The following is a 13,309-nucleotide window of genomic DNA, read 5'->3' on the forward strand; positions in this document are numbered from 1 at the left end:
GGGGAAACCAGATTCACAACAACCGTGTTATTAATTTAAGAACTGCAGTAATTCACTTAACAAACGTGGCGAGAAAAGTCATAAAATGGGGCAAAACTCACTTAACAAATTTCTCACTTAACATAAATTTGGGGCTCCATTGTGGTCATAAGCTGAGGACTATCTGTATTAATCTTATGGAAGGAGGAGGAACATGTTCCAATGACAGCTGAATATTTATGATATTTTTAGTAATGTGGGACATTTTATTACCAACAGGATGACTCAAGTGAGAGTATAGCATTTCTGCTCATCACAACTGGTACACCTAACACAGTTCTTCTGGTACAAAGATGTAAGATTTTCCTTACACATTATTACAGTTTACTGCTTTAATGTTGCTGTAATTTGCTACCTATAAAAACTAATTGTACAATAATATTCTGCCTCCACTTAGTAACAATAGCAACTAGTCTTGATTAATGTTGAGATAAGTAGTAATAGCCTATAGCCTGGAAGTCAAATGAAGATATTTTTTCTACACTAGCCCAATTTTTTATGCTTTCCTCACATATTCCCTCATGCTGAATAACCCATAGTTTCTTTTTAAATATACAATAAGGAGTTACTAATAAGCAAGCGTCAGTATTGGACATTTACATTTGTAGCACCTTTGGAAACAGCATTCAAATTATCCTACTTTTGTTCATTCAGAGATTGTATGCCTTACTTGGCACAGTTTCACAGTGTGTTTTTAGTTTAAATAATATACCCACTTACCGTAATTCCCATTTTGAAATACATTGTATCACTTCAAAAAAAAAATGCTTAGATATTTTTTCTCTTTCCCTCTTCCAGGATGATTAATCTGTTCTGAGCCTGTTAAACTAGCATGCCAGCTGCAGTAAAGTTATTTCTTTTTTGGTATAGATGTGAAAAAAATAGTCAATTTTTCTGAAAATAAAAGCCATGAATACATGCTTATCTTAAGCACGCCAAAGATAAACTTGATTATCCCTCCCCTTCCATCAAACTGCCTTATATAATTACATGACTAGGTTCATACAACATGCTGAACCCAGATTAAATAAACATCTTCTGGGTCTCCATTATAAGCTACTTCCAAACAAACAGAATATAGTAGGGCTTTAATGTACTGTGATATGCATTACATACAAAATATCAGAAATATGCAAGTGATGATATTACCTGTGACACTCTACGGAAGCGAGAGTTGGATTGTAAAGAAGTAGTAGTGATGCTTTTGAACTTAGTGTTGGATAAGACTTCTGAGGGTACCATGGACAGCCAAACAGAACCCAAATAAATGGATCGTTGATCAACCCAGGCACAAATGATCAGGCTTAAATGACCTCAGATCATTCCGTGAAAATCTAACTGTCTGGAAAAGAGTCTAATGGTGGGAAAGGCAGAAGGAAAGAGAGGAAGAGAATCAGAGGTGGGATTCAGCCGGTTCTGTCAGGTTTGGGCGAACCGGTAGTAGAGACCACGGGAGGCTCCACCCACCCACCTGGACGTAATGTGCAGAAGGCACATGCTCACATTTGTGAACCGGTAGGGAAGGTAAGTGAATCCCACCTCTGAAGAGAATGACCAGCAACAAAGTGGGTGGACATGGTTACAGTGGTGATGAGTGTCCCATTGGGAAACCTGAAAGAACAGCTTAGGGATAGATCATCATGGAGAAAATCTTTGAGGTTGCTAGGAATCAAAAACAATTTGATGGCAGATAATCAAGCAATCATCAGACAACATGCTATGTCAATTGCTGGCTTTATGTAATTTTCTGGATCACACAACGCCAACCTTCATCCATTGACAACCAGCTTATGCCATTGACATGACAAGAATACACTTTGAGTGTTCCTCCTGAATCTGTGGAACTGAATCTGTGGAATCCTGAATCTGTGGAACTGAAAAAGATTAGAATATACTTTTCTCCATTGATTGTTGAGGGTAATAGGCTGACTCTGTAAAACACTATAAAGGGCTATAAAGCATTGTGGAGCGATATATAAGTCTAAGTGCTATTGCTATTCTAGCCTAGGAAATTGAGAATAAAGCCAAGCTTCCTTTTTTTTCGTGTCAGCTAGCAGGATTGGACAAATTACTAGGACCTTGCATATCTTATTAGCATAGAAAATTTAGATTTTTTTTCCCCCTTTAGAATCACTCTCTTGCTTTTCACGTAATTACCTTGAGTGTCTAAGATAAATCAACTGCTACATTAACTAGAGTAATTTTGTTGTTTGTTTTAATCAAGCATTTATTGGGCCTGAATTTCATTTAATACTTTAAAGTTTAAGTTTGCCATGTTAATTACCTTTATTTAAAATGTTTCTTGGGAATACTTTACAGCAAGTAATTGGTTTACAGTTTTTCTGAAATACAGCACTATAAACATTAAAGCATCAACAGGAAAGGGAGTCACAGATTATTGATAGACTGAAAAAATAACTGCTAAACACGCTAAAACCTTATTTGAAGTAGTTCTATGTTTAGCCAAGCTGAGTCAGTTCCAGCCACACAGAGACTTCCAAGCTTCTTTTATATCCTTTGATAATCACGCTATCAAGACAGGGTAGATTATTTTATGATGAAAAAATAATTAGCAGATTAATACTAGTAAAAATATGCATAGGCTTGTAACATTTTGCTTTATGATGCTCTGGCAAACAAAAATAAGGAAGCAACCCTTTCAAGCTTGGGGAAAAAAAATAAGCTTGCATTTGGCACTAAAGAACAAAGCTAATATTAGACAAGCAAATGAATTTCTATTTCATATTGTGTGCTTTTCCAAAAACCAAGCGAGTCAATAGTAGTTCACTAGTATCAAATATTAGCACTGCAGCATCTCTAAAAGGCCAAACTGTTTTCTGATTTTAGAGAAATACCAGCTGCTTGATGGCTCTCACTTTAGTCAAATGATCCCTAAGACCAAGTCTTAATATTTTTTTCTCCTTTAATACTCACAGTAGCTGGAACACCATCCAGTTGACGTGCACCATGATTTGATACCAGAATCCCATTGACACCAAGCTTTACTGCTTCTCTAGCATCGTCAGCTGGGGAAAGAAAATGCTGAATTTTTAAAAGTTGCAGCTGTCATTCTGGAAACTGCAACATCCATTAATGCCAGCTTTTCAGAAACAGAAGGCAGCCTGAAAAATGCAATGCAGCCATTTAAATGATCCCCAGAACCAATGCTGAAGCTAAAAAGTAGCCTTGTTCCTAAGTACAAGGCCCTGTTCTTTCCTTTGAAAGGACTATCAACAGCACCTCTTTTGCCAGACTGATAAGCAGGGATGTGCAAAGCCTGTTGTACACAGACCATGGGTTGATCTGTGCCTGCCTAGTTTGGGTGGTTGGATAGGACTTCTTCTTGTTTTAGTTTTAGTTATAAACTGAAACATACAAGCAATAGAAGGGGCAGTAGTGGGAAGGGAGGGAAATTAAGATGCCAGGAAAAATGTGTGGTTGGCAGTTCAGAGTGACATGCCACACTGAGACATCAACAGTGGTGGAGGAGAGGGGAGGGGAGGGGAGGGAAAGAGCTGAGTAGATGGGGTGGATTGGTGGTCCAGTATAAGGCCATTCAGAAGAAAGAGAAGAGGGACTGATGTGCACCAGTTTTGTTTTACCCACCCTGCAAAATCACTCTGCGATCCCTCCAGTTTTTGTTTCGGCTTTGTTTCTATTGAATTCAACCAATCTAAACAGTTCAGCAGAATTTCTGGAATGTTTCCACTTCAAAACAAAACTTAGCTTCCATGTTGTGCCCATTTCTTTTGATAAATACTCATTCTCCTAATCACCTCAAAACCATCCCTTTAGTTGAGAGACTTATTGCGGATCATGATTAATTATTTCAGTAATTATCTATACAAATGATTACATCAATTACTTCATGTTGCTTAAATGACTTCATTATCCCAAAGAGAACAAAGTAGACTTAATCATTCTATATATTATAAGCAAGCCAGCACAAAAGGACATGTACCTATAAAGAATTAAATATATTATTTTTATATTTATTTTATTATATCTATATAGACCAGATCCTCGAGAGTTGTAAGAAACTTATATAAGTAAAACTTGATTTTGAGAAATGTTCATATACACACATGCAGAAAATGGTAGAAAACACCATAAAACAACTCCAAACCAAGATCACAAGCAAATTTATGTTAAATACAGTTAAAAGCTATTAGAAAAGTACAAGGATACAATTTTATTATCTAATCCTACTAGCCAGTATACAAAATATAAGTTTATTTGTGGATTTGAATTGGCAAACAAAAAAAGGGGGGGGGATTGTGACATGACATATTCCTAGTAATGTGAGAAACTGCAGGAAGGCCAAGAAAAGAAAGGAAAACTTCTCCTTCTTTGTGTCTTGATGGCTGATGATAACTTTCTAATTCATTTCCTGGTCTTCCTGCAATTTCTCACAACTATCTCAAATTTAGCCCAGGTGGAAAAAAGACAGTGAAGAAACATTTCAAATCATTTAAAGAGATCATGCCTTAATTAAATCAGAGTGGGAAATTCTTACACTTTCCAAGATTCTGAATTTATTCCAAACATGTTGCTTCCTGGATCTTATCCATCTAAGCAGGCCTTAGAAAAGAGAATTTTTTCCCAAGGAGTTTATTGTACCAGAGATCAGCACACAATTACACTGATGTACAAATTGACATATAGGCATGCTCAGTATCAAAAGAGCCCTTACAGTTACATTAACTTGTTGAGACATAGCAGTCTGTGTGACTGATGGGTTTGCCTTACTGAAATCATACACGAAAACATGCTTCCTTACATAGAACCTCTAGTTTAAACAAAAGGCTAAGATTTAGAAGACATTCTATTGCTTTAAACTCCCTAGAGAGATACAAAGGCAAGATGTCTTCCATCATGGATTTTCCTAGGTGCCGTAAATAGTAAGGCCTAGCACCTTGATAGTGTGAAGGCTCTTTTATAATTAAAACTATAGCTTCTGCCAACCTAGCAGTTCGAAAGCATGTAAAAAATGCAAGTAGAAAAATAGGGACCACCTTTGATGGGAAGGTAACAGCGTTGCGTGCACCTTTGGCGTTCAGTCATGTCGTCCACATGACCACAGAGACGTCTTCGGACAGCGCTGGCTCTTTGGCTTTGAAACAGAGATGAGCACCGCCCCCTAGAGTCAGGAATGACTAGCACATATGTGCGAGGGGAACCTTTACCTTTATCTAATAAACAATCTGTAATCCTCTATCTTCTGAGGAAAAAATGATTATATCCCAATTTTTAAAAAAACTTTTCTGAAATTAATATCAGTTGAGAAACTCCCCAGTTCTACTGCAAGGAGGGTCCCTGTAGGAAAACCATACTACTGGAGTCCTGCCTTCAAACAACAACTCCAAGAAGTTTGATAGATCTATCAGTACAAAGGCAGCCAAACCCAAGGAGGTTAAATTCAGTTTTAACAAACGCCTAAAAATTATGATTCTTCAAAAGTAGAGCCTCAAGTCACAAAATGACATTGGGAATAGAGTAGTAACTTGAAAGATTGCCCTTAAAAAAATTGATTGAATTAATTCCAGAAAGTGTAAATAGGGATATGACCTAAACTGAGCTCCATTTAACATTGTGTTATAGCTTTTCTCTTCATATTCATATATTTTTACGTTTTATTTCATGTATAATCTAGCCCACCCAACCCTAAAGCAAACAAGCACCTTTTAGAAAACAAATTATAAACTATCAAATATTATTTGCTGTGTATGAAATTATAGTGCCAAAACAGTACAATTTATACCTCAGGAAAAGAGCATCAGAAAACACTTTTGCATTTTGCCTGCAAGTATATCATTATTATTATTTGAACTGGAGATACTTTTACACCCATGCTCATATCAGGGGTGAAATGTAAAATTTGTTACTACCGATTCTGTGGGCGTGGCTTGGTGGTGGTGGTGGGTAATGTGACTGGGTGGGCATGGCCAATTGTTTTTTTTAACTTTTCAAAGCATTTTTTTCTAATGCTTTGAAAAGCCTCTGCAGATCAGGCAACTCAGCTGGGATCGTCAGAGAGGCTTTTTAAAAAATGCCTCTCTGACGATCAAGCAACTCAGCTGGGATCGTCAGAGACTTTTCAAAGCATTTTTTTTTACCACCTCTTTGGCCAAGAGGTTGCAGAAAAAAATGCTTTAAAAGCCTCTGACGATCCCAGCTGAGCCACACGATCATCAGAGGCTTTTTTTTTACTTTTAAAAGCATTTTTTCGCCGGAAGAGGTTGTAGAAAAAATGCTTTAAAAGTTTTTTTTAAAAAAGTCTCTGATGATCGTGCGGCTCAACTGGGCATGAAGGGGGACGCGCAGGGATTTTTGCTACTGGTTCTCTGAACCACGCACCACCATCGCTACCGGATCAGGTGACCCAATCCGAATCAGGAGCATTTCACCCCTGGCTCATATATACCAAAAAAGAGAAATGGGACCTATTATGATTACTGAATCAGATTACCTACTGATTAAAATTAATTACCTGCAAGAGAAAGTCCATTTAAAAAACAAATAGATCCCCATTTGTATGTCCCATTCTCTCTTACAGTCAAAGGAGGAACAGAAAGAGAGAAGAGAAGGAGAGGGGGGAGGGGAGGGGGAAAGGGAAGCATTGTCCAGGTATTATAAAAGATTAATATTCAGCTGGAAACCAGGCCCTCCCAAGTTAATCTTCAAAGGATGATTTTCAACAAGGATGTCTGCACTCATGTTTGTGTAAGAAACTCATCTCCAATCCACTCTTTTTAAGATATTTACCGTATGTCAAACATTCATCTTTGTGACAATGAAATTTATTGAATATACTATGGAAGCTTTTGTTTACTTTTCTATCTTCAAACCAAGGAAGAACCTACTGTTATTTGGACCAATATTTGGTTCCCCACTCCAGCTATTATTATTATTTTTATTATTTATTAGATTTTTATACCGCCCCCTCTCCTGAAGGACTCGGGGCGGTGACCAGCCAAAATTCAAAAACATACAATATAAACATTAAAAATACGTTTAAAACAGAATTAAATCCAAAATGGCTCCCCAATTTAAAACGCCTTACCCATGCCCCTATAAATAAGACGAATTTAAAATTTAAAAATTTAAAATTTCCACATTTAAAAAGGGGAAGATTTAGGCCAGGCCAGCTTGATAAAATAGAAAAGTCTTAAGCGTGCGGCGGAAGGTGCGCAGATCCGGGATCCTACGTATCTCTGGGGGGAGCTCGTTCCAAATCGTAGGTGCCCCCACAGAGAAGGCTCTCCCCCTAGGGGCCGACAGCCGACATTGTTTGGCCGACGGCACCCGGAGGAGCCCCTCTCTATGGGAGCGTACTGGCCGGTGGGAGGCTATTGGTGGTAGCAGGCGGTCCCATAAATAACCAGGTCCTAAGCCATGGAGCGCTTTAAAGGTGATAACCAAAACCTTGAAGCACACTCGGAAGACCACCGGGAGCCAGTGCAGCTCGCGCAGGAGAGGTGTTACATGGGAACTCCATGTCGCTCCCATCACCACCTGCGCGGCCGCACTCTGCGCCAGTTGGAGCCTCTGAGTGCACCTCAAGGGGAGCCCCATGTAGAGAGCGTTGCAGTAGTCCAGATGAGAAGTAACGAGGGCATGAGTGACTGTGTGTAGGGAGTCCCGATCTAGATAGGGACGCAACTGGCGGATCAGGCGAACCTGATAAAAAATCCTCCCGGACACGGCCGTCACATGCTCTTCTAACGACAGCCGTGAATCCAGGAGGACACCCAAGTTGCGAGCCCTATCCGTGGGGACCAATGATTCGCCCCCAATAGTCAGCGATGGCACTAGCTGACTATATCGGGACGTCGGAAACCACAGCCACTCGGTCTTGGATGGGTTGAGCCTGAGCCTGTTCCTCCCCATCCAGATCCGTACGGCCTCCAGGCACTGGGACATCACTTCAAGGGCATCATTGGGGTGGTCCGGGGTGGAAATGTACAGCTGGGTGTCATCCGCGTACTGATGGTACTTCACCCCAAAACCACGGATGATCTCGCCCAGCGGCTTTACATAAATGTTGAACAAAAGGGGCGAGAGGACCGATCCCTGCGGCACCCCACATATGAGGGGCCTCGGGGTCGACCTCTGCCCCCCTGTCAACACAGACTGCGACCGGTCAGAGAGAAAGGAGGAGAACCACCTTAGTACGGTGTCTCCCACCCCCAACTCTTCCAACCGGTGCAGCATGATACCATGGTCGATGGTATCAAAAGCCGCTGAGAGATCTAACAGGACCAGGACAGAGGAGCAGCCCCTGTCCCGAGCCCTCCAGAGATCATCAACCAACGCTAGACCCTTGCACCCTTTTTTTCAACTATGCAAGCAGCTGCCCTGTATGTTTGATGGCTTTAGGGATCAGTTATTTATGAAGTAAAATGGATAGCACAAATTGCTCCTTATAAAAAAAAGATAGATTGTATTTACATATGCTGTCTGTTTCTCTGAGATGTACATTTACTGTATATATACATATACAAAGTGAAGATAAGCTTTTCAACAAAGGTTTTGTGTAGTTCATATGCCCTTCTGCTGAGATATTGGCCAACAATTCAGACAAAATGTTCATCATTGATAGTACCACATGTAAAATACCACTGGACCAATAACTAGCAGGATAAAGGCCCAGAATATGAAGTTGGAAAACTAAGCATTATCACTGCTTTTCACTAGAAGGTAGCTGATTAGGGAAGGAAGTTCTACAGCCCCACAAATATTATAGAATTTTAGACAAGCAAACCAACCTCTGAGGATTCCTTTAGCAACAATGGGCAATGAAGTCAGTCCTCTGAGCCATTTCAAATCATCCCAGTTGATTGATGGATCTATTGCCTCTGCGACATAAACAGACAGGCCACTGTTTTCACCATAACCCTTCTCAGATGAAAATGCCAATTCATTGGTTTCAAAATTTTTCATTCTGAAATTGGAAAAAGAAAGTGGGGGGAAACTAAGAAAAGTTAACTGAAAAATATCAACACTTGCCATTGCCTTAAAAGCTTGCATGTTTGTGTGTGTGTGTGTGTGTGTGTGTATAAATAATGGCTGGGGAACCTTTTGGGGTTAACATTTACTGAATGTCATTGTGTGCAACAATATACCTTATGTCACCAATGCATTTTTTTTTCTTCCAAAAAGAAAAGAAAATATTTTTTGTTTTCTTGGTATAATATACATATAGTATATTTTGTTCACATATAGAATTAGTTACTCAAGATGTCTTAACTGTGACAACTAAATAGCTTTAAAGATAATTTGAAAACTCCATGGGAGCCAATAGAACTGTTAGTAACAATTATCCATACATAGAAACAAAATAGACAAGCTTCTGTACTGAAGGGTACTGTATAACTACATACCAGACATTTGGAATGGAAAATTGATTCACACTAGAAGGGCTTATGACTCAGACCCTCCCAGTGGCTTCCTGAAACTGTTTGGTTAAACTACTCTTGACTACAAGATGCTGGACAAAATAAACTCTTAGTATGTCTGATTCATCACAGTTTGTATTATATTGTAGCTCAGGTGAAGTCTATCGCTGAGTGTGTCCTTTGAATTGTGGTGTGTATCACACATCCATTCAGCTTGTGTTAAGCAAAAATATCACCAAAAAATGTTGAGAAGAATGGCCATTGTATTGTTTTAATGTACAGCATCTGTAAGAAAGAAAGAAAAAGAGGAAACAATCCGCTTCCCATCTTCCCACAGTGTCCCAAAATCCAACAGGAAGGGAACTGAAGGAGAAGAATTAAAGCTAACATCTTGCTTGGAGCTTCAAAGCAGCTGCTGGCCATTTTAGCAACCTATTTTGAACATGTGTGTTCAGAATATTAGAACAAATATTCAAAGCAGTTTGCTAGACCCTTCAAAACACAGCTGCCTCCTAATGGTTCATAAATCTCTAGTCTAATCTTGATGGCAGGATGGGAACAGTGATCTTTTAGACAATATGGAACAACTGTGCCCAGCATCCCCAGCCAAGATGGACAATGTTGAGGAAACGTGAAGCTGCAATTCAGCTGTATCTGAAAGGACACCATTTCCTGTTTCCTCCATTAACAGCTAGAAACCGTGAGTATGAAACAACATATCAAATCAATATTCAACTTTCCCAATACCGGCAGCAGATTGAATATATAAAACTATATGAAGAGGGATAAACTCAATAATTAATTTTATTAATTTTTAATTTAAAATTAATTTAAAATTTAATTAATGTCATAATAATCCTTCAAAGTGACATTACTAAAATGCATATATCTGGAAGAACAAGACATTTTCCATTTCAACTGCAACACCAAAATTTGTTTTACAGCACATTTTTTTGTTAATTAAGGATGGCTTTTAGGGTTTCAGTAAAACACCAGTAAAACTGTTTTTATAAATGTATGGACATGGTTTGATGTAAAATTATCAACCTGCATGAAATATTTTTTCTTTTCCATATTTGGCATACTAGATATGGAAGGCATGTTTACTAGCTTATTGTTACAATAATAGCATGGAATAGGTTTGAATTATACATGAACTATACATATAGCATGTAGGGTTTGAACCTAGAGAAAAAGATGGGAAGTTGATACTTCTGTCCCTAAGTACCTGAGATGCGGAGACAGACGAAACTTATTGCGTACATCATCTAACCGCTTTCCAAGATAAGGGGTGTCCACAGTCACAAAAATGCCTTTGTAGCCAGCTTTTTCGGCCCGATGCACTAAGGACCTGGTGACCTCACGGTCCTTATAAATATAGAGCTGCAACCAGAGAATTGTCTTTGGAGCTGCCTGAGCAACTTCTTCTATGGATGTTGTGGACCAGGAACTCAGCATCATTCCTGTTCCTGCTGACCTACAGGCTGAAAAGCAAGAATATTAGTCACAGGAGGACTATAGCACAGAAATTAAAATAACTGAATTTCAAAATTTTGAAAAAAAATATGCCACATTTTAATTGCCTCATCGCTTTCATGCAAAGACAAAAATATCTGTATTGGCAGCATGGAATTCAGTTTGTTTTATGGCACGATGAATGCCAGATGATTTCACAGTTGGGTGGTTGCCTGTTTGTTATCTCTGACTTGATTACAGCATTTATCATTTCCTTGTAAATAGATCGGATTAGCTGCTACTACTAACAGACAGCTTCTATGGAGGAATAAAGGAAGCCTGTTTTTTTTTTATTGTAATAATAGACATTCTGTGGAAAAGCCTTTTTAAAAATATTTATGCTCCTTTATTTCAAACCAACTATTTTGTCCAGCATCAACTACCAAGGGACTTATAAACTTCATTCCTCACTTTCTTGATAGAATGAGTATATTGTATAACATCTAGGCCAGTTTGTCTGGATGTTAAGCTGTACTACAATTATGCTAGCCTGGCATTTCCCTGCTCTCCAAAAACTTCTGTGAGATGAATACGCACGTATAGGATCTCTTGCCTGCAGCTGAGAACATTTCTCTCCCACCAATCCTGAGCAAGGATGCTAAGAGGAAAGTGAAGCAGTTGATGTGCCTTCCTCCCTAATGATTGCTTGCAGATCATTGCTTCCCAACCCAAGCCAGCGAGTCATTTCCCACTGGTTTTCAAAGGAGCCTTGTCAGCTTCATTGTCAGTCACAATCCAGTTAATCCAAGTGACTAAGTAGCCAGTGGAAAAAGAGTACTGATTCCCAACTCTTCCTAACAGCAGAAAAGCATGTTTTTAATGGTGGGATGATTAGCCATTTAGCAAGAAAAGAGGAAGCCACAGCAATTCCAAGGGCCCTACTTTTTGTGACCATAATTTCTTCTGAATGCCCACTAATTTTAGAAATACTTCTTAAAGATTTAGTTGTCTGTTGAATATTAAAGCACATGAATCATAAACTCATGTCCTACTAACCATATAATCAAAAGATGAAAACAGAAGATTAGGGTTTGTACATTCCTAATAGCAAGTTAATGGCCAAATCTGCTTTGGGGTAGTGTGTTTGGTATATTTGAACCGTTCATGTGATTGGCACTATATTGCAAGTAATTCCAAAACAATACCGATACTTCAATATGCTTTTAAAAAGATAGAAGATAGAAGCCTCTCCATATTACATATCTACATTCAAATTCAACCTTAATGTCCACTTGGTTTCATGCATCTGCCTGTGTGTGTGTAAGCATGTGTATGTAAGCATGTGTGTGTATGAGAGAGAGAGAGAGAGAGAGAGAGAGAGAGAGAGAGAGAGAGAGAGAGAGAGAGAGAGAGAGAGAGAGAGAGGTGTATAAACAATCTATGTCAAAAAGATTTGAATTAGAAAAGGGACAATTTTAAAAAAACATTTAGTTCCAGCTTTTTTTTATCGCAAATTCAATTATCCTTCTGAAATACTCTTTTTGAATATATTACTTCCTATTAAGAGCTACATTGATTAATATTTATCAATCTATCACAAGAAATTGTCACAATATTAACAACCTTGGAGTTAAGGAGTACAGTATTTGCTATTAGAAGTATTAGTGCACCATCCAGTGGACATAGACTTAAATGTCATCAGCTGTTTTTTGGCTAACAGATTTAGATTTTTGTTTTAATCTTGTCTTTATTGTTTTTATAAATAACTCAGGACTAATACTCATTTCTCCTCCTATTTTCCCCACAACAATTGTATGAGGTGGATTGGGTTAAGAGGGAGGGACTGGCCCAAAGTCACCCAGCCAGCATTCATGTCTGAAGTGGGACTAGAACTCAGTTTCCTGGTTTCTAGCCTTCAGCCTTCATGTGTTAATATTTCCACAAGGCAGAAACTTTGTGGTGTACTCTAAAAAAGTGTGGAAGAAAAGCCTTCATGTATGTTCCTGATGCAGTGAAAGTTGTTTCTACATGCATGTTGTATGAATGTATGGGGTGTATTATTCATTACCAATCAGCATTCTTGCATTTACTATAAGAATCAAGTATTGATCTGCAGTGTTGATGGGCTCTCAGTTAGAACTATTTCTCTCCTCCTTCACCAAAGATTGAAATACAGCAATCTCTAGCTTTGTGGCCAGGGGCAGAGGGCATATTTTATTTAACATGAAATGGATGCAATCCACAAACCTCTAACCCTCTTTAATTTTCTTTAAAGCTTTGTTGCCTCTCATAATGGCACTATGGTTTTAGATGGTTTTCTATCCTCTGCTGGGACAAAGATTTACCCATATTGACTAAGGATTAAGGGGGGTTCTAGCTGAAAAAATCCAGAGGGCATCAAGTTAGAGAAAGACAAT

At 38.7% G+C, this 13,309-nt stretch overlaps 1 protein-coding gene across 1 annotated transcript in view; it reads right to left on the minus strand.

The window, feature by feature from the left end:
- Positions 1–13,309, minus strand: part of HAO1 (hydroxyacid oxidase 1) — a 42,313-nt gene that overhangs the window by 12,865 nt on the left and 16,139 nt on the right. Inside the window, exons 3-5 of the mRNA XM_070956269.1 lie at positions 10,666–10,921; positions 8,808–8,983; positions 2,974–3,065 (exon numbers count right to left, since the gene is read on the minus strand). Coding sequence (XP_070812370.1) covers positions 2,974–3,065; positions 8,808–8,983; positions 10,666–10,921 — 524 coding nt within the window. The remainder of the gene's footprint in view (positions 1–2,973; positions 3,066–8,807; positions 8,984–10,665; positions 10,922–13,309) is intronic.

Source organism: Pituophis catenifer, unplaced genomic scaffold (assembly GCF_029215685.1).
Source record: "Pituophis catenifer annectens isolate HBS135680 unplaced genomic scaffold, rPitCat1.0.hap2 SCAF_1, whole genome shotgun sequence".
Lineage (NCBI taxonomy): Eukaryota > Metazoa > Chordata > Lepidosauria > Squamata > Colubridae > Pituophis > Pituophis catenifer.